Source organism: Oncorhynchus mykiss, chromosome 9 (genome assembly GCF_013265735.2).
Source record: "Oncorhynchus mykiss isolate Arlee chromosome 9, USDA_OmykA_1.1, whole genome shotgun sequence".
NCBI classification, from domain to species: Eukaryota; Metazoa; Chordata; class Actinopteri; order Salmoniformes; family Salmonidae; genus Oncorhynchus; species Oncorhynchus mykiss.
The window spans coordinates 5135811-5157358 of NC_048573.1; the positions used below are offsets into that span (position 1 = coordinate 5135811).

Below are 21548 nucleotides of genomic sequence, written 5' to 3' on the forward strand. Positions count from 1 at the left end.
TCTCTCTCTCTCTTTCTCTCTCTCTCTCTCTCTCTCTCTCTGTCCCTCTTTCTAGGAGGCTAGGAGGTATGAAGGAAGGTAGTGAAGGGATAAAGGAGGCTAGGAGGTATGAAGGGATAAAGGAGGCTAGGAGGTATGAAGGGATAAAGGAGGCTAGGAGGTATGAAGGGATAAAGGAGGCTAGGAGGTATGAAGGAAGGTAGTGAAGGGATAAAGGAGGCTAGGAGGTATGAAGGGATGAAGGAGTCTAGGAGGTATGAAGGGATAAAGGAGGCTAGGAGGTATGAAGGGATAAAGGAGGTATGAAGGGATAAAGGAGGCTAGGAGGTATGAAGGAAGGTAGTGAAGGGATAAAGGAGGCTAGGAGGTATGAAGGGATGAAGGAGGCTAGGAGGTATGAAGGGATAAAGGAGGCAAGGAGGTATGAAGGAAGGTAGTGAAGGGATAAAGGAGGCTAGGAGGTATGAAGGGATAAAGGAGGCTAGGAGGTATGAAGGGATAAAGGAGGCTAGGAGGTATGAAGGAATAAATGAGTCTAGGAGGTATGAAGGGATAAAGGAGGCTAGGAGGTATGAAGGGATAAGGGAGGCTAGGAGGTATGACGGGATAAAGGAGGCTAGGAGGTATGAAGGGATAAAGGAGGCTAGGAGGTATGAAGGAAGGTAGTGAAGGGATAAAGGAGGCTAGGAGGTATGAAGGAATAAAGGCTAGGAGGTATGAAGGGATAAAGGAGGCTAGGAGGAGGTATGAAGGGATAAAGGAGGCTAGGAGGTATGAATGGATAAAGGAGGCTAGGAGGTATGAAGGGATAAAGGAGGCTAGGAGGTATGAAGGGATAAAGGAGGCTAGGAGGTATGAAGGGATAAGGGAGGCTAGGAGGTATGAAGGAAGGTAGTGAAGGGATAAAGGAGGCTAGGAGGTATGAAGGGATAAAGGAGGCTAGGAGGAGGAATGAAGGAAGGTAGTGAAGGGATAAAGGAGGCTAGGAGGTATGAAGGGATAAAGGAGGCTAGGAGGTATGAAGGGATAAAGGAGGCTAGGAGGTATGAAGGGTTAAAGGAGGCTAGGAGGTATGAAGGGATAAAGGAGACTAGGAGGTATAAAGGGATAAAGGAGGCTAGGAGGTATGAAGGGATAAGGGAGGCTATGAGGTATGAAGGGATAAAGGAGGCTAGGAAGAGGTATGAAGGAAGGTAGTGAAGGGATAAGGGAGGCTAGGAGGTATGAAGGGATAAAGGAGGCTAGGAGGTATGAAGTTATAAAGGAGGCTAGGAGGTATGAAGGGATAAAGGAGGCTAGGAGGTATGAAGGGATAAAGGAGGCTAGGAGGTATGAAGGGATAAAGGAGGCTAGGAGGTATGAAGGGATAAAGGAGGCTAGGAGGTATGAAGGGATAGAGGAGGCTAGGAGGTATGAAGGGATAAAGGAGGCTAGGAGGTATGAAGGGATAAGGGATGGCTAGGAGGTATGAAGGGATAAAGGAGGCTAGGAGGTATGAAGGGATAAAGGAGGCTAGGAGGTATGAAGGGATAAAGGAGGCTAGGAGGTATGAAGGGATAAAGGAGGCTAGGAGGTATGAAGGGATAAAGGAGGCTAGGAGGTATGAAGGAAGGTAGTGAAGGGATAAAGGAGGCTAGGAGGTATGAAGGGATAAAGGAGGCTAGGAGGTATGAAAGGATAAAGGAGGCTAGGAGGTATGAAGGGATAAAGGAGGCTAGGAGGTATGAAGGAAGGTAGTGAACGGATAAAGGAGGCTAGGAGGTATAAAGGGATAAGGGAGGCTAGGAGGTATGAAGGGATAAAGGAGGCTAGGAGGTATGAAGGAAGGTAGTGAACGGATAAAGTAGGCTAGGAGGTATGAAGGGATAAGGGAGGCTAGGAGGTATGAAGGGATAAAGGAGGCTAGGAGGTATGAAGGAAGGTAGTGAACGGATAAAGGAGTCTAGGAGGTATGAAGGGATAAGGGAGGCTAGGAGGTATGAAGGAAGGTAGTGAACGGATAAAAGAGGCTAGGAGGTATGAAGGGATAAAGGAGGCTAGGAGGTATGAAGGAAGGTAGTGAAGGGATAAAGGAGGCTAGGAGTTATGAAGGGATAAAGGAGGCTAGGAGGTATGAAGGGATAAAGGAGGCTAGGAGGTATGAAGGAAGGTAGTGAAGGGATAAAGGAGGCTAGGAGGTATGAAGGGATAAAGGAGGCTAGGAGGTATGAAGGGATAAAGGAGGCTAGGAGGTATGAAGGGATAAAGGAGGCTAGGAGGTATGAAGGGATAAAGGAGGCTAGGAGGTATGAAGGGATAAAGGAGGCTAGGAGGTATGAAGGAAGGTAGTGAAGGGATAAAGGAGGCTAGGAGGTATGAAGGGATAAAGGAGGCTGGGAGGTATGAAGGGATAAAGGAGGCTAGGAGGTATGAAGGGATAAAGGAGGCTAGGAGGTATGAAGGAAGGTAGTGAACGGATAAAGGAGGCTAGGAGGTATGAAGGGATAAGGGAGGCTAGGAGGTATGAAGGGATAAAGGAGGCTAGGAGGTATGAAGGAAGGTAGTGAACGGATAAAAGAGGCTAGGAGGTATGAAGGGATAAGGGAGGTTAGGAGGTATGAAGGGATAAAGGAGGCTAGGAGGTATGAAGGGATAAAGGAGGCTAGGAGGTATGATGGTATAAAGGAGGCTAGGAGGTATGAAGGGATAAAGGAGGCTAGGAGGTATGAAGGAAGGTAGTGAAGGGATAAAGGAGGCTAGGAGGTATGAAGGGATAAAGAAGGCTAGGAGGTATGAAGGGATAAAGGAGACTAGGAGGTATGAAGGAAGGTAGTGAAGGGATAAAGGAGGCTAGGAGGTATGAAGGGATAAAGAAGGCTAGGAGGTATGAAGGGATAAAGGAGGCTAGGAGGTACAGTGCCTTGCGAAAGTATTCGGCCCCCTTGAACTTTGCGACCTTTTGCCACATTTCAGGCTTCAAACATAAAGATATAAAACTGTATTTTTTGTGAAGAATCAACAACAAGTGGGACACAATCATGAAGTGGAACGACATTTATTGGATATTTCAAAGTTTTTTAACCAATCAAAATCTGAAAAATTGGGCGTGCAAAATTATTCAGCCACTTTACTTTCAGTGCAGCAAACTCTCTCCAGAAGTTCAGTGAGGATCTCTGAATGATCCAATTTTAACCTAAATGACTAATGATGATAAATACAATCCACCTGTGTGTAATCAAGTCTCCGTTTAAATGCACCTGCACTGTGATAGTCTCAGAGGTCCGTTAAAAGCGCAGAGAGCATCATGAAGAACAAGGAACACACCAGGCAGGTCCGAGATACTGTTGTGAAGAAGTTTAAAGCCGGATTTGGATACAAAAAGATTTCCCAAGCTTTAAACATCCCAAGGAGCACTGTGCACAGACTAGTCACATGGGAATCAACTCCACAGACTAGTCACATGGGAATCAACACCACAGACTAGTCACATGGGAATCAACTCCACAGACTAGTCACATGGGAATCATTACCACTCAGCACCACAGACTAGTCACATGGGAATCAACTCCACAGACTAGTCACATGGGAATCAACTCCACAGACTAGTCACATGGGAATCAACTCCACAGACTAGTCACATGGGAATCAACAATAGTCAACACCACAGACTAGTCACATGGGAATCAACTCCACAGACTAGTCACATGGGAATCAACACCACAGACTAGTCACATGGGAATCAACTCCACAGACTAGTCACATGGGAATCATTACCACTCAACACCACAGACTAGTCACATGGGAATCAACACCACAGACTAGTCACATGGGAATCAGCACCACAGACTAGTCACATGGGAATCATTACCACTCAGCACCACAGACTAGTCACATGGGAATCAACACCACAGACTAGTCAGATGAGAATCAACACCACAGACTAGTCACATGGGAATCATTACCTCTCAACGCCACAGACTAGTCACATGGGAATCATTACCACTCAGCACCACAGACTAGTCACATGGGAATCAACACCACAGACTAGTCACATGGGAATCAACTCCACAGACTAGTCAGATGAGAATCAACACCACAGACTAGTCACATGGGAATCATTACCTCTCAACGCCACAGACTAGTCACATGGGAATCATTACCTCTCAACGCCACAGACTAGTCACATGGGAATCATTACCTCTCAACTCCACAGACTAGTCACATGGGAATCATTACCACTCAACACCACAGACTAGTCACATGGGAATCATTACCACTCAACACCACAGACTAGTCACATGGGAATCATTACCTCTCAACACCACAGACTAGTCACATGGGAATCATTACCTCTCAACACCACAGACTAGTCACATGGGAATCATTACCACTCAACACGACAGACTAGTCACATGGGAATCATTACCACTCAACTCCACAGACTAGTCACATGGGAATCAACTCCACAGACTAGTCACATGGGAATCGTTACCAATCAACTCCACAGACTAGTCACATGGGAATCAACTCCACAGACTAGTCACATAGGAATCATTACCACTCAACACCACAGACTAGTCACATGGGAATCATTACCACTAAGCACCACAGACTAGTCACATGGGAATCAACTCCACAGACTAGTCACATGGGAATCATTACCACTCAACACCACAGACTAGTCACATGGGAATCAACTCCACAGACTAGTCACATGGGAATCATTACCACTCAACTCCACAGACTAGTCACATGGGAATCAACTCCGCAGACTAGTCACATGGGAATCAATACTAGTCAACTCCACAGACTAGTCACATGGGAATCAACTACACAGACTAGTCACATGGGAATCAACTCCACAGACTAGTCACATGGGAATCAACAATAGTCAACACCACAGACTAGTCACATGGGAATCAACTCCACAGACTAGTCACATGGGAATCAACACCACAGACTAGTCACATGGGAATCAACTCCACAGACTAGTCACATGGGAATCATTACCACTCAGCACCACAGACTAGTCACATGGGAATCAACTCCACAGACTAGTCACATGGGAATCATTACCACTCAGCACCACAGACTAGTCACATGGGAATCAACACCACAGACTAGTCACATGGGAATCAACTCCACAGACTAGTCACATGGGAATCATTACCACTCAACTCCACAGACTAGTCACATGGGAATCAACTCCGCAGACTAGTCACATGGGAATCAATACTAGTCAACTCCACAGACTAGTCAGATGGGAATCAACTACAGAGACTAGTCACATGGGAATCAACTCCACAGACTAGTCACATGGGAATCATTACCTCTCAACACCACAGACTAGTCACATGGGAATCATTACCTCTCAACGCCACAGACTAGTCACATGGGAATCATTACCTCTCAACTCCACAGACTAGTCACATGGGAATCATTACCACTCAACAACACAGACTAGTCACATGGGAATCATTACCACTCAACACCACAGACTAGTCACATGGGAATCATTACCTCTCAACACCACAGACTAGTCACATGGGAATCATTACCACTCAACTCCACAGACTAGCCACATGGGAATCATTACCACTCAACAACACAGACTAGTCACATGGGAATCATTACCACTCAACTCCACAGACTAGCCACATGGGAATCATTACCACTCAACTCCACAGACTAGTCACATGGGAATCATTACCACTCAACTCCACAGACTAGCCACATGGGAGTCATTACCACTCAACTCCACAGACTAGCCACATGGGAATCATTACCACTCAACTCCACAGACTAGAATCAACGCTAGTCACATGGGAATCAACTCCACAGACTAGTCACATGGGAATCATTACCACTCAGCACCACAGACTAGTCACATGGGAATCAACACCACAGACTAGTCACATGGGAATCAACTCCACAGACTAGTCACATGGGAATCATTACCACTCAACTCCACAGACTAGTCACATGGGAATCAACTCCGCAGACTAGTCACATGGGAATCAATACTAGTCAACTCCACAGACTAGTCAGATGGGAATCAACTACAGAGACTAGTCACATGGGAATCAACTCCACAGACTAGTCACATGGGAATCATTACCTCTCAACACCACAGACTAGTCACATGGGAATCATTACCTCTCAACGCCACAGACTAGTCACATGGGAATCATTACCTCTCAACTCCACAGACTAGTCACATGGGAATCATTACCACTCAACAACACAGACTAGTCACATGGGAATCATTACCACTCAACACCACAGACTAGTCACATGGGAATCATTACCTCTCAACACCACAGACTAGTCACATGGGAATCATTACCACTCAACTCCACAGACTAGCCACATGGGAATCATTACCACTCAACAACACAGACTAGTCACATGGGAATCATTACCACTCAACTCCACAGACTAGCCACATGGGAATCATTACCACTCAACTCCACAGACTAGTCACATGGGAATCATTACCACTCAACTCCACAGACTAGCCACATGGGAATCATTACCACTCAACTCCACAGACTAGCCACATGGGAATCATTACCACTCAACTCCACAGACTAGAATCAACGCTAGTCAACTCAACTCCATAGACTAGTCACATGAAATGAGTAGGGGTCAAACATGAAAGTACGACAGAACAGAATGAAACTAGGTGTTCAGTTCATTATCCTCTGGTCGTTCTTCTTCATCTGAAAGTTAATATTTGTATTAAAAACTAGGCAAGTCAGTTCAGAACAAATTCTTATTTACAATGACGGCCAAACCCGTTGTGATACAGCCTGGAATCGAACCAGGGTCTGTAGTGACACGTCTTGCGCTGAGATGCAGTGCCTTAGACCGCTGTGATGCAGCCTGGAATCGAACCAGGGTCTGTAGTGACACGTCTTGCGCTGAGATGCAGTGCCTTAGACCGCTGTGATGCAGCCTGGAATCGAACCAGGGTCTGTAGTGACCACTGCACCACTCAGGGACCCCATAATAGAGGACATAAAAGGACAGTTGATAAATGTATAAATGTAAAGTTAACAGAAAATATTTAATTCAATTTAATAATTGTATCCCCGTATACACAAAGATTCAGCAGCTAGTCTGTTTCATGGAGCTCACCTCACCTGTGTGTCTGTGTCTCTCCCCAGGTGGGAATGAGTGTTCCTGGGATAAGGAGAGGCTTGTGTCGCAACCCTGTGGAGGTGGAGGGGTGGGCAGAACAGGGATGGGAGGACAACCGAGACTAAATAACCAGATGACCTCACTACAACAGCAACTACTGGCCAACCGTGGGTACTGCAAGGAGAGAGGAGTCACTGTCACTCCTCTCATTCGCTTCAAAACACACGTTTCATTTAAAAAAAATACTTCCCTTTCCTGTTCACCTCTCAGCTCTACACTCCTCCAATCTATTCTCCTCAACTCCACTCCACTCCACTCCAATCTCTTCTCTTCTCTTCTCTTCTCTTCTCTTCTCTTCTCTTCTCTTCTCCTCTATCCTCATCTCCTCTCCTCTCCTCTCCTCTCCTCTCCTCTCCTCTCCTCTCCTCTCCTCTCCTCTCCTCTCCTCTCCTCTAACCTCATCTCCTCTCCTCTCCTCTAACCTCATCTCCTCTCCTCTCCTCTCCTCTAACCTCATCTCCTCTAAATCAAATCAAATGTATTCATATAGCCCTTCGTACATCAGCTGATATCTCAAAGTGCTGTACAGAAACCCAGCCTAAAACCCCAAACAGCAAGCAATGCAGGTGTAGAAGCACGGTGGCTAGGAAAAACTCCCTAGAAAGGCCAAAACCTAGGAAGAAACCTAGAGAGGAACCAGGCTATGTGGGGTGGCCAGTCCTCTTCTGGCTGTGCCGGGTGGAGATTATAACAGAACATGGCCAAGATGTTCAAATGTTCATAAATGACCAGCATGGTCGAATAATAATAAGGCAGAACAGTTGAAACTGGAGCAGCAGCACGGCCAGGTGGACTGGGGACAGCAAGGAGTCATCATGTCAGGTAGTCCTGGGGCATGGTCCTAGGTCTCAGGTCAGTTGAAACTGGAGCAGCAGCACGGCCAGGTGGACTGGGGACAGCAAGGAGTCATCATGTCAGGTAGTCCTGGGGCATGGTCCTAGGGCTCAGGTCCTCCGAGAGAGAGAGAGAAAGAAAGAGAGAAGGACAGAATTAGAGAACACACACTTAGATTCACACAGGACACCGAATAGGACAGGAGAAGTACTCCAGATATAACAACCTGACCTTAGCCCCCCGACACATGAACTACTGCAGCATAAATACTGGAGGCTGAGACAGGAGGGGTCAGGAGACACTGTGGCCCCATCCGAGGACACCCCCGGACAGGGCCAAACAGGAAGGATATAACCCCACCCACTTTGCCAAAGCACAGCCCCCACACCACTAGAGGGATATCTTCAACCACCAACATACCATCCTGAGACAAGGCTGAGTATAGCCCACAAAGATCTCTGCCATGGCACAACCCAAGGGGGGGGGGGGCGCCAACCCAGACAGGATGACCACATCAGTGAATCAACCCACTCAGGTGACGCACCCCTTCCAGGGACGGCATGAGAGAGCCCCAGTAAGCCAGTGACTCAGCCCCTGTAATAGGGTTAGAGGCAGAGAATCCCAGTGGAAAGAGGGGAACCGGCCAGGCAGAGACAGCAAGGGCGGTTCGTTGCTCCAGAGCCTTTCCGTTCACCTTCCCACACCTGGGCCAGACTACACTCAATCATATGACCCACTGAAGAGATTAGTTTTCAGTAAAGACTTAAAGGTTGAGACCGAGTTTGCGTCTCTTACATGGGTAGGCAGACCGTTCCATAAAAATGAAGCTCTATAGGAGAAAGCCCTGGCTTCTAGCAAGGGCAATTTTCGGGCTTCACCATGTTTCATTGAAATGTACAGCTGTGTGTCGTCCGCATAGCAGTGAAAGTTAACATTATGTTTTCGAATAACATCCCCAAGAGGTAAAATATATAGTGAAAAACAATAGTGGTCCTAAAACGGAACCTTGAGGAACACCGAAATTTACAGTTGATTTGTCAGAGGACAAACCATTCACAGAGACAAACTGATATCTTTCCGACAGATAAGATCTAAACCAGGCCAGAACTTGTCCATGTAGACCAATTTGGGTTTCCAATCTCTCCAAAAGAATGTGGTGATCGATGGTATCAAAAGCAGCACTAAGGTCTAGGAGCACGAGGACAGATGCAGAGCCTCGGTCCGATGCCATTAAAATGTCATTTACCACCTTCACAAGTGCCGTCTCAGTGCTATGATGGGGTCTAAAACCAGACTGAAGCATTTCGTATACATTGTTTGTCTTCAGGAAGGCAGTGAGTTGTTGCGCAACAGCCTTTTCTAAAAAAATTGAGAGGAATGGAAGATTCGATATAGGCCGATAGTTTTTTATATTTTCTGGGTCAAGGTTTGGCTTTTTCAAGAGAGGCTTTATTACTGCCACTTTTAGTGAGTTTGGTACACATCTGGTGGATAGAGAGCCGTTTATTATGTTCAATATAGGAGGGCCAAGCACAGGAAGCAGCTCTTTCAGTAGTTTAGTTGGAATAGGGTCCAGTATGCAGCTTGAAAGTTTAGAGGCCATGATTATTTTCATCATTGTGTCAAGAGATATAGTACTAAAACACTTGAGCGTCTCTTTTGATCCTAGGTCCTGGCAGAGTTGTGCAGACTCAGGACAACTGAGCTTTGAAGGAATACGCAGATTTAAGGAGGAGTCCGTAATTTGCTTTCTAATAATCATAATCTTTTCCTCAAAGAAGTTCATGAATTTATCACTGCTAAAGTGAAAGTCATCATTCCCCATCCTCTCTTGGGGAATGCTGCTTTTTAGTTAGCTTTGCGACAGTATCAAAAAGTAATTTCGGAATTTCTCTACCCTCTCCTCTCCTCTCCTCTCCTCTCCTCTCCTCTCCTCTCCTCTCCTCTACTCTACTCTACTCTACTCTACTCTACTCTACTCTACTCTACTCTACTCTACTCTACTCTACTCCACTTTCCTATAGATAATATACAAATGTGAAATAAACTATTAAAATTAACAGTAAACATTACACATACAGAAGTTTCAAAATGATGAAGACTTTACAAATGTCAGATTATATATATTTACAACGTTGTAACAATGTACAAATGGTTAAAGTACAAAAGGGAAAATAAATAAGCATAAATATGGGTTGTATTTACAATGGTGTTTGTTCTTCACTGGTTGCCCTTTTCTTGTGGCAACAGACCACAAATCTTGCTGCTGTGATATTTCCCCCAGTAGATATGGGAGTTTATCAAAATTGGATCTGTGGATCTGTGTAATCTGAGGGAAATATGTGTCTCTAATATGGTCATACATTGGGCAGGAGGTTAGGAAGTGCAGCTCAGTTTCCACCTCATTCTGTGGGCAGTGAGCACATAGCCTGTCTTCTCTTGAGAGCCATGTCTGCCTACGGCGGCCTTTCTCAATAGCAAGGCTATGCTCACTGAGTCTGTACATAGTCAAAGCTTTCCTTAAGTTTGGGTCAGTCACAGTGGTCAGGTATTCTGCCGCTGTGTACTCTCTGTTTAGGGACAAATAGCATTCTAGTTTGCTCTGTTTTTTTGTTACTTATTTCCAATGTGTCAAGTAATTATCTTTTTGTTTTCTCATGATTTGGTTGGGTCTAATTGTGCTGCTGTCCTGGGGCTCTGTAGGGTGTGTTTGTGTTTGTGAACAGAGATCCAGGACCAGCTTGCTTAGGGGACTCTTCTCCGGGTTCATCTCTCTGTAGGTGATGGGGCGGCAGGGTAGCCTAGTGGTTAGAGTGTTGGACTAGTAACCGGAAGGTTGCAAGTTCAAACCCCCAGGGTACAAATCTGTCCCTGAACAGGCAATTAACCCACTAAGAATTTGTTCTTAACTGACTTGCCTAAAGGTAAAATAAAAATTGCTTTGTTGTGTAAGGTTTGAGAATCGCTTCCTTTTAGGTGGTTGTAGAATTTAACGTCTCTTTTCTGGATTTTGATAATTAGTGGGTATCGGCCTAATTCTGCTCTGCATGCATTATTTGGTGTTCTACGTTGTACACGGAGGATATTTTTTCAGAATTCTGCGTGCAGAGTCTCAATTTGGTGTTTGTCCCATTTTGTGAAGTCTTGGTTGGTGAGCTGACCCCAGACCTCACAACCGTAAAGGGCAATGGGCTCTATGACTGATTCAAGTATGTTTAGCCAAATCCTAATTGGTATGTTGAATTTTATGTTCCTTTTGATGGCATAGAATGCCCTTCTTGCCTTGTCTCTCAGATCGTTCACAGCTTTGTGGAAGTTACCTGTGGCGCTGATGTTTAGGCCAAGGTATGTATAGTTTTTTGTGTGCTCTAGGGCAACAGTGTCTAGGTGGAATTTGTATTTGTGGTCCTGGTGACTGGACCTTTTTTGGAACACCATTATTTTTGTCTTGCTGAGATTTACTGTCAGGGCCCAGGTCTGTCAGGGCCCAGGTCTGTCAGGGCCCAGGTCTGTCAGAATCTGTGCAGAAGATCTAGGTGCTGCTGTAGGCGCTCCTTGGTTGGTGACAGAAGCACCAGATCATTAGCAAACAGTAGACATTTGACTTCAGATTCTAGCAGGGTGAGGCCGGGTGCTGCAGACTTTTCTAGTGCCCTTGCCAATTCGTTGATATATATGTTGAAGAGGGTGGGGCTTAAGCTGCATCCCTGTCTCACCTCACGGCCCTGTGGGAAGAAATGTGTGTGTTTTTTGCCAATTTTAACCGCACACTTGTTGTTTGTGTACATGGATTTTATAATGTCGTATGTTTTACCCCCAACACCACTTTCCATCAGTTTGTATAGCAGACCCTCATGCCACATTGAGTCGAAGGCTTTTTTGAAATCAACAAAGCATGAGAAGACTTTGCCTTTGTTTTGGTTTGTTTGGTTGTCAATTAGGGTGTGCAGGGTGAATACATGGTCTGTTGTACGGTAATTTGGTAAAAAAAGCCCATTTGACATCTCTCTCTCTCTCTCTCCCCCCTCTCACCAGGTCTCCAGGACCTCCCTTTCATGATGATTCCCCACCCCTTACTTCCTGCCAGGTTGCCCCCGGCGTCGGTTGCCATGGCGATGTCACAGATGAACCACCTCAACACCATCGCCAACATGGCAGCTGCCGCGCATATACACACACACCGGGGCATCAAGGTAAAACACACACTTCCTATGTATAAAAAATGTCTATGAGTAGTGTGTCTACTGTTTCTCTCTCTCTGTTTCTCTCTCTCACTCTCTCTCTCTCTCTCTCTCTCTCTCTCTCTCTCTCTCTCTGTCTCTCTGTCTCTCTCTCTCTCTCTCTCTGTCTCTCTCTCTCTCTCTCTCTCTCTGTCTCTCTCTCTCTCTCTCTTTCTAGCTTTCTCTCTCTAGGTCTCTCTCTCTCTCTCTCTCTCTCTCTCTCTCTCTGTCTCTCTCTCTCTCTCTCTTTCTATCTTTCTCTCTCTAGGTCTCTCTCTCTCTGTCTCTCTCAATTCAATTCAATTTGCTTTATTAGCTTAACGTAACAATGTACAAATTGTTTATATTATATTATATTTTTTACATTTTGTTTGTCTCTCTCTCTCTCTCTCTCTCTCTCTCTCTCTCTCTCTCTAGGAGCGTGTGTGTGACAGTCCGTCCCCCTCCCCGTCTCTAGAAGACACACATACACCTCTCCTCTCACAGCTCTCCTCACATCTCAGCTCTACATCGTCACCAGACCCTGTGAATCACGACAGAGACCTTACTGAAAGAGACATTCAAAAAATTGCAAGAGAGAAAGGTGAGTCTCTCTGTCTCTCTCTCTCTCTCTCTCTCTCTCACACACACATACATATTTTAGCACACTTTCTGACACACACTACTGTAGATATGGTAATTATGTGAATTATCTAGTTAGTATTCAGATCATGACTCCTTATGTTAATTATCTCAGGACTAAATACCCACTCATCAGTGGAGGGATCTAGAGACTGACTCTAGACTGACTTTACCATTAGAGGGATCTAGAGACTGACTCTAGACTGACTTTACCATTAGAGGGATCTAGAGACTGACTTTACCATTAGAGGGATCTAGAGACTGACTTAACCATCAGAGGGATCTAGAGACTGACTCTAGACTGACTTTACCATTAGAGGGATCTAGAGACTGACTTTACCATTAGAGGGATCTAGAGACTGACTTAACCATTAGAGGGATCTAGAGACTGACTTAACCATTAGAGGGATCTAGAGACTGACTTTACCATTAGAGGGATCTAGAGACTGACTTAACCATTAGAGGGATCTAGAGACTGACTTTACCATTAGAGGGATCTAGACTGACTTTACCATTAGAGGGATCTAGACTGACTTTACCATTAGAGGGATCTAGAGACTGACTCTAGACTGACTTTACCATTAGAGTGATCTAGAGACTTACTTTACCATTAGAGGGTTCTAGAGACTGACTTTACCATTAGAGGGATATAGAGACTGACTTAACCATTAGAGGGATCTAGAGACTGACTCTAGACTGACTTTACCATTAGAGGGATCTAGAGACTTACTTTACCATTAGAGGGTTCTAGAGACTGACTTAACCATTAGAGGGATCTAGAGACTGACTCTAGACTGACTTTACCATTAGAGGGATCTAGAGACTGACTCTAGACTGACTTTACCATTAGAGGGATCTAGAGACTGACTCTAGACTGACTTTACCATTAGAGTGATCTAGAGACTTACTTTACCATTAGAGGGTTATAGAGACTGACTTTACCATTAGAGGGATCTAGAGACTGACTTAAGCATTAGAGGGATCTAGAGACTGACTCTAGACTGACTTTACCATTAGAGGGATCTAGAGACTGACTTTACCATTAGAGGGATCTAGAGACTGACTTTACCATTAGAGGGACCTAGAGACTGATTTTACCATTAGAGGGATAGAGACTGACTTTACCATTAGAGGGAGGGGGTGACACTCTTGACCCAAACTGTTACAGACCTATATCTATCCTACCATGCCTTTCTAAGGTCTTCGAAAGCCAAGTCAACAAACAGATTACCGACCATTTCGAATCTCACCATACCTTCTCTGCTATGCAATCTGGTTTCAGAGCTGGTCATGGGTGCACCTCAGCCACGCTCAAGGTCCTAAATGATATCTTAACCGCCATCGATAAGAAACATTACTGTGCAGCCGTATTCATTGATCTGGCCAAGGCTTTCGACTCTGTCAATCACCACATCCTCATCGGCAGACTCGACAGCCTTGGTTTCTCAAATGATTGCCTCGCCTGGTTCACCAACTACTTCTCTGATAGAGTTCAGTGTGTCAAATCGGAGGGTCTGCTGTCCGGACCTCTGGCAGTCTCTATGGGGGTGCCACAGGGTTCAATTCTTGGACCGACTCTCTTCTCTGTATACATCAATGAGGTCGCTCTTGCTGCTGGTGAGTCTCTGATCCACCTCTACGCAGACGACACCATTCTGTATACTTCTGGCCCTTCTTTGGACACTGTGTTAACAACCCTCCAGGCAAGCTTCAATGCCATACAACTCTCCTTCCGTGGCCTCCAATTGCTCTTAAATACAAGTAAAACTAAATGCATGCTCTTCAACCGATCGCTACCTGTACCTACCCGCCTGTCCAACATTACTACTCTGGACGGTTCTGACTTAGAATACGTGGACAACTACAAATACTTAGGTGTCTGGTTAGACTGTAAACTCTCCTTCCAGACCCATATCAAACATCTCCAATCCAAAGTTAAATCTAGAATTGGCTTCCTATTTCGCAACAAAGCATCCTTCACTCATGCTGCCAAACATACCCTTGTAAAACTGACCATCCTACCAATCCTCGACTTTGGCGATGTCATTTACAAAATAGCCTCCAATACCCTACTCAACAAATTGGATGCAGTCTATCACAGTGCAATCCGTTCTGTCACCAAAGCCCCATATACTACCCACCATTGCGACCTGTACGCTCTTGTTGGCTGGCCCTCGCTTCATACTCGTCGCCAAACCCACTGGCTCCATGTCATCTACAAGACCCTGCTAGGTAAAGTCCCCCCTTATCTCAGCTCGCTGGTCACCATTGCATCTCCCACCTGTAGCACACGCTCCAGCAGGTATATCTCTCTAGTCACCCCCAAAACCAATTCTTTCTTTGGCCGCCTCTCCTTCCAGTTCTCTGCTGCCAATGACTGGAACGAACTACAAAAATCTCTGAAACTGGAAACACTTATCTCCCTCACTAGCTTTAAGCACCAACTGTCAGAGCAGCTCACAGATTACTGCACCTGTACATAGCCCACCTATAATTTAGCCCAAACAACTACCTCTTTCCCTACTGTATTTAATTTATTTATTTATTTTGCTCCTTTGCACCCCATTATTTTTATTTCTACTTTGCACATTCTTCCACTGCAAATCTCCCATTCCAGTGTTTTACTTGCTATATTGTATTTACTTTGCCACCATGGCCTTTTTGCCTTTACCTCCCTTATCTCACCTAATTTGCTCACATCGTATATAGACTTGTTTATACTGTATTATTGACTGTATGTTTGTTTTACTCCATATGTAACTCTGTGTCGTTGTATGTGTCGAACTGCTTTGCTTTATCTTGGCCAGGTCGCAATTGTAAATGAGAACTTGTTTTCAACTTGCCTACCTGGTTAAATAAAGGTGAAAAAAAGGGATCTAGGGACTGACTCTAGACTTACCATTAGAGGGATCTAGAGACTGACTTTACCATTAGAAGGATATAGAGGCTGACTCTTGACTGACTTTACCATTAGAGGGATATAGAGACTGACTTTACCATTAGAAGGATCTAGAGACTGACTTTACCATTAGAGGGATATAGACTGACTTTACCATTAGAGGGATATAGACTGACTTTACCATTCGAGGGATATAGACTGACTTTACCATTAGAGGGATCTAGAGACTGACTTTACCATTAGAGGGATCTAGAGACTGACTTTACCATTAGAGGGATATAGAGACTGACTTTACCATTAGAGGGATATAGAGACTGACTTTACCATTAGAGGGATATAAACTGACTTTACCATTAGAGGGATATAGAGACTGACTTTACCATTAGAGGGATCTAGAGACTGACTTCATCATTAGAGGGATATAGACTGACTTTACCATTAGAGGGATCTAGAGACTGACTTTACCATTAGAGGGATCTAGAGACTGACTCTAGACTGACTTTACCATTAGAGGGATCTAGAGACTGACTTTACCATTAGAGGGTTCTAGACTGACTCTAGACTGACTTTACCATTAGAGGGATCTAGACTGACTTTACCATTAGAGGGATCTAGACTGACTCTAGACTGACTTTACCATTAGAGGGATCTAGACTGACTCTAGACTGACTTTACCATTAGAGGGATATAGATACTGACTCTAGACTGACTTTACCATTAGAAGAATCTAGAGACTGACTTTACCATTAGAGGGATCTAGAGACTGACTTTACCATTAGAGAGATATAGACTGACTTTACCATTAGAGGGATCTAGAGACTGACTTTACCATTAGAGGGTTATAGAGACTGACTTTACCATTAGAGAGATATAGACTGACTTTACCATTAGAGGGATCTAGAGACTGACTTTACCATTAGAGGGATATAGAGACTGACTCTAGACTGACTTTACCATTAGAAGGATATAGACTGACTTTACCATTAGAGGGATATAGACTGACTTTACCATTAGAGGGATATAGAGACTGACTCTAGACTGACTTTACCATTAGAGGGATCTAGACTGACTTTACCATTAGAGGGATATAGAGACTGACTTTACCATTAGAGGGATCTAGAGACTGACTTTACCATTAGAGGGATCTAGACTGACTTTACCATTAGAGGGATCTAGAGACTGACTTTACCATTAGAGGGATCTAGAGACTGACTTTACCATTAGAAGGATATAGAGACTGACTTTACCATTAGAGGGATAAGGGAGAGGAGAGAAGGGAGGGGGGAGGAGAGAAGGGGGAGGAGGAAGAGGGAGGAGAGAAGAGGGAGGGAGAAGGGGGAGGAGAGAAGGGGGAGGAGAGAAGAGGGAGGAGAGAAGAGGGAGGAGAGAAGAGGGAGGAGAGAAGGGGGAGGGGAGTGAAGGGGGAGGAGAGAAGGGGGGGAGGAGTGAAGGGGGAGGAGGGAGGAGAGAAGGGGGAGGAGAGAAGGGGGAGGAGAGAAGAGGGAGGAGAGAAGAGGGAGGAGGGAAGAGGGTGGAGGGAAGAGGGAGGATGGGAGAGTCAATGCTTTCATAGTCTCGCGATGCCATGCCTCCAAAATCACATCACCTTTGACCTCCTCTCACTTTTCTCATCTTTTATCTGTCCATCTCTCCCTCCTTGTTAAAGAGGAGGAAGTTCACTTCATCCCCTTATACACAGTGCTTGTATTCAAATCATTACTAATCTCTTACAGAAGACTCCTCATCGGCTCTTCCCATGGTGAAGCCGTCATTTGATAGGCTGTCCTCAGGCCAGGCTCTGCCCCCTGGCTTCCCTGCTCCGTTCCTATTCGCTGACGGCATTTCCTCTGTTGAGACTCTACTCACCAACATACAGGCAAGATAGTAACCTAGATGAGTTGAAGTCACTACCATTCATGTCATTTCTAGTGTTGACAATTTAGTCAGTCTCATTTGTGATGTCAAGGTCTCTAGCCATAGTATCTAATAGATATACTCAAGAGCTTATTTGTAGACCTAAGTTAAACCTCTCTCTCTCTCACTCTCTCTCTCTTTCACAACCCCCCCTCTCTCTCTCTCTCTCTCTCTCTTTCTCACCCCCCCTCTCTCTCTCTCTCTTTCTCACCCCCCCCTCTCTCTCTCTCTCTCACCCTCTCTCTCTCTCTCTCTCTCTCTCTCTCTCTCTCTCTCTCTCTCTCTCTCTCTCTCTCTCTCTCTCCCTTCCCTCCCTCTCCCCATCTCTGTCTTCTCAGGGCCTGTTAAAGGTGGCTGTAGAGAGTGCCAGTGTCCAGGACAATCAGATCCAGGCAGAGAAGAGAGAACTGAAGATGGAGCTGTACAGAGAGAGAGAGTTGAGAGAGAGTCTGGAAAGACAACTCACCTCAGAGTTACAGAGCAGAGGTAATGGGGGGGGGGGGGGGGGGGAGAGAGCTCACCTCAGAGTTATAGAGCAGAGGTAATGGGGGGGGTGAGAGAGAGAGAGCTCACCTCAGAGTTATAGAGGAGAGGTAATGGAGGGGGGGTGAGAGAGAGAGAGCTCTCCTCAGAGTTACAGAGCATAGGTAGTCAGGGGGTGTGTGGGGGGGGGGATCTCTTTCTTCCACTCTGATTCTCTCTTTCCCTCCCTGGTGTTCTCTCTTTGTCAGCCTCTATGCAGAAGCGCTTGAAGAAAGAGAAAAAGTTGAAGAGGAAACTACAGGAAGTGTTGGTGTTTGAGTCCAAGAGGAGGGAGAGAGTTGAGGATGCTCTCAAACGCTGGTCCTCGTCCTCTCTCTCTCCTCCCAGCTGCAGCAACGGTGAGCTTTCCACACGTGTGTGTCATAGTCATGATGGAGGCTGTTATTCATAATCTCATCGAGAGAGAGGTGACGTCAGTGGAAAGGATATTGGATGTGTTTTGAAACGTCGGTCTATTGCGTCGTTTTACTGTCTATTTAACTGTTTAAACTCTTGGCTTCTTCTCTGTCTCTCTCTCTCTGTCTCTCTCTCTCTCTCTCTGTCTCTCTCTCTCTCTCTCTGTCTCTCTCTCTGTCGCTCTCTCTCTCTGTCTCTCTGTCTCTCTGTCTCTCTCTCTCTCTCTCTCTCTGTCTCTCTCTCTCTCTCTCTGTCTCTCTCTCTGTCGCTCTCTCTCTCTGTCTCTCTCTCTCTCTCTCTGTCTCTCTCTCTGTCGCTCTCTCTCTCTGTCTCTCTGTCTCTCTGTCTCTCTCTCTCTCTCTCTCTCCCTCTGTCTCTCTCTCTCTCTCTCTGTCTCTCTCTCTGTCGCTCTCTCTCTCTGTCTCTCTCTCTCTCTCTCTGTCTCTCTCTCTGTCGCTCTCTCTCTCTGTCTCTCTGTCTCTCTGTCTCTCTGTCTCTCTCTCTCTCTCTCTCTCCCTCTGTCTCTCTCTCTCTCTCTCTGTCTCTCTCTCTGTCGCTCTCTCTCTCTGTCTCTCTCTCTCTCTCTCTCTGTCTCTCTCTCTGTCGCTCTCTCTCTCTGTCTCTCTGTCTCTCTGTCTCTCTCTCTCTCTCTCTCTGTCTCTCTCTCTCTCTCTCTCTCTCTCTCTCTCTCTGTCTCTATGTCTCTCTGTCTCTCTCTCTCTCTCTCTCTGTCTCTCTGTCTCTCTCTCTCTCTGTCTCTCTGTCTCTCTCTCTCTCTCTCTGTCTCTCTCTCTCTCTCTCTCTCTCTCTCTTGGCTTCTTCTTGACCACAGATATTGAGGTACCAGAAGATGGACCTGAACTGAATGGTAACCAGCATAACAATCCTACAATCCAAGGTATGGACATCTTTCCCATATTCCTGTCAGTCTGGGAATACCGGGAATACTGTAAACTGTATAGATACCCATAGGTTTGGTAGAGGAATACTGTAAACTGTATAGATACCCATAGGTTTAGTAGAGGAATACTGTAAACTGTATAGATACCTATAGGTTTGGTAGAGGAGAGGAATACTGTAAACTGTATAGATACCCATAGGTTTGGTAGAGGAGAGGAATACTGTAAACTGTATAGATACCCATAGGTTTGGTAGAGGAATACTGTAAACTGTACAGATACCCATAGGTTTAGTAGAGGAGAGGAATACTGTAAACTGTACAGATACCCATAGGTTTGGTGGAGGAGTACTGTAAACAGTACAATCCATGACTCAGTACAATCCATGACTCAGTACAACAGTACAATCCATGACTCTGAAGGGTCTTTAATATGTTCTGCTCTACTCATTAATTCTCTTTTCAACCTTCTGTTACCCGTTTGTCCCCTCCTCCTCCTCCTCCTCCTCCACCTCCCCCTCCTCCCCCTCCTCCTCCTCCTCCTCCTCCTCCTCTCTCCACTCCATATCGTTCTCTAAAATCTCTGTCATATGCATTCTGTTCCTCCTCCCCCTTCTGTCCCTCGTCCCAGAATCCTGTTCGTTCCTGAAGACCCCGCTACCGTTCTAATTACATCGCTGTGAGCTCATCACTGAACACCCGGCCTGTTGCCACGACAGCCTGGAAAGAGAACAACTATCCTGTTTGGATTGACTGAGAGGAGAGGAGGGACGTTTAAAAGATGGAGAGGAGAGGAGGAGGGACGTTTAAAAGATGGAGAGGAGAGGAGGGACGTTTAAAAGATGGAGAGGAGAGGAGAGGAGAGGAGGGACGTTTAAAAGATAGAGAGGAGAGGAGGGACGTTTAAAAGATGGAGAGGAGAGGAGAGGAGAGGAGACGAGAGGAGAGGAGAGGAGAGGAGAGGAGGGACGTTTAAAAGATGGAGAGGAGAGGAGGGACGTTTAAAAGATGGAGAGGAGAGGAGGGACGTTTAAAAGATGGAGAGGAGAGGAGAGGAGAGGAGGGACATTTAAAAGAAGGAGAGGAGAGACGTTTAAAAGATGGAGAGGAGAGGAGGGACGTTTAAAAGATGGAGAGGAGAGGAGAGGAGAGGAGAGGAGAGGAGAGGAGAGGAGGGACGTTTAAAAGAAGGAGAGGAGAGGAGAGGAGAGGACAGGAGGCACGTTTAAAAGAAGGAGTGGGGAGGAGGGACGTTTAAAAGAAGGAGAGGAGAGGAGGGACGTTTAAAAGATGGAGAGGAGAGGAGAGGAGAGGAGGGACGTTTAAAAGATGGAGAGGAGAGGAGAGGAGAGGAGGGACGTTTAAAAGATGGAGAGGAGAGGAGAGGAGGGATGTTTAAAAGATGGAGAGAAGAGGAGAGGAGAGGAGAGACGTTTAAAAGATGGAGAGGACAGGAGAGGAGAGGAGAGGAGAGGAGGGACGTTTAAAAGATGGAGAGGAGAGTAGAGGAGAGGAGGGACGTTTAAAAGATGGAGAGGAGAGGAGGGACGTTTAAAAGATGGAGGGACGTTTAAAAGATGGAGAGGAGGGACGTTTTAAAAATGGAGAGGAGAGGAGAGGAGAGGAGAGGAGAGGAGAGGAGAGACGTTTAAAAGAAGTGACCTGATTAACCAGAGAGAGAGAGATATCTTCATGGTCAGAGAGAGAGAGATATCTTCATGGTCAGAGAGAGAGAGATATCTTCATGGTCAGAGAGACTGTGTCGGAATGTTCTGTCTTATGTTCTTATTTCATCTCTCTCTCTCTGTCCCTCTCTCTCTTTGTATCTCTTTGTCTCTCTCTTGCTGTCTCTCTCTGTCTCTCTCTCTCTCTCTGTCCCTCTCTCTCTGTCTCTCTCTCTCTCTGTCTCTCTGTCTCTCTCTGTCTGTCTCTCTCTCTCTTTGTCTCTCTCTCTCTCTGTCTCTCTCTCTCTCTGTCCCTCTCTCTCTCTCTGTCCCTCTCTCTCTCTCTTTATCTCTCTCTGTCTCTCTCTCTCTCTGTC

The 21548-nt window shown here is 45.7% G+C and overlaps 1 protein-coding gene and 1 long non-coding RNA gene across 2 annotated transcripts in view; both read left to right on the top strand.

Moving 5' to 3' along the window:
* LOC110532988 (dachshund homolog 2-like) overlaps positions 1-20369 on the top strand; it is a gene marked incomplete in the record, with an annotated part of 55689 nt that extends 35320 nt beyond the window's left edge. The window contains 8 exon segments of the mRNA XM_036987151.1: positions 7149-7289; positions 12052-12209; positions 12654-12819; positions 17490-17632; positions 18009-18156; positions 18402-18551; positions 19442-19507; positions 20139-20369. Of these exon segments, the coding sequence (XP_036843046.1) occupies positions 7149-7289; positions 12052-12209; positions 12654-12819; positions 17490-17632; positions 18009-18156; positions 18402-18551; positions 19442-19507; positions 20139-20176 (1010 nt within the window).
* Positions 2068-2649, top strand: LOC118965978. Its single transcript, XR_005053147.1, has 3 exons — positions 2068-2312; positions 2380-2527; positions 2595-2649. It is a non-coding gene; the product is annotated as an uncharacterized LOC118965978 (long non-coding RNA).
* Positions 20370-21548: the final 1179 nt, after the last annotated feature.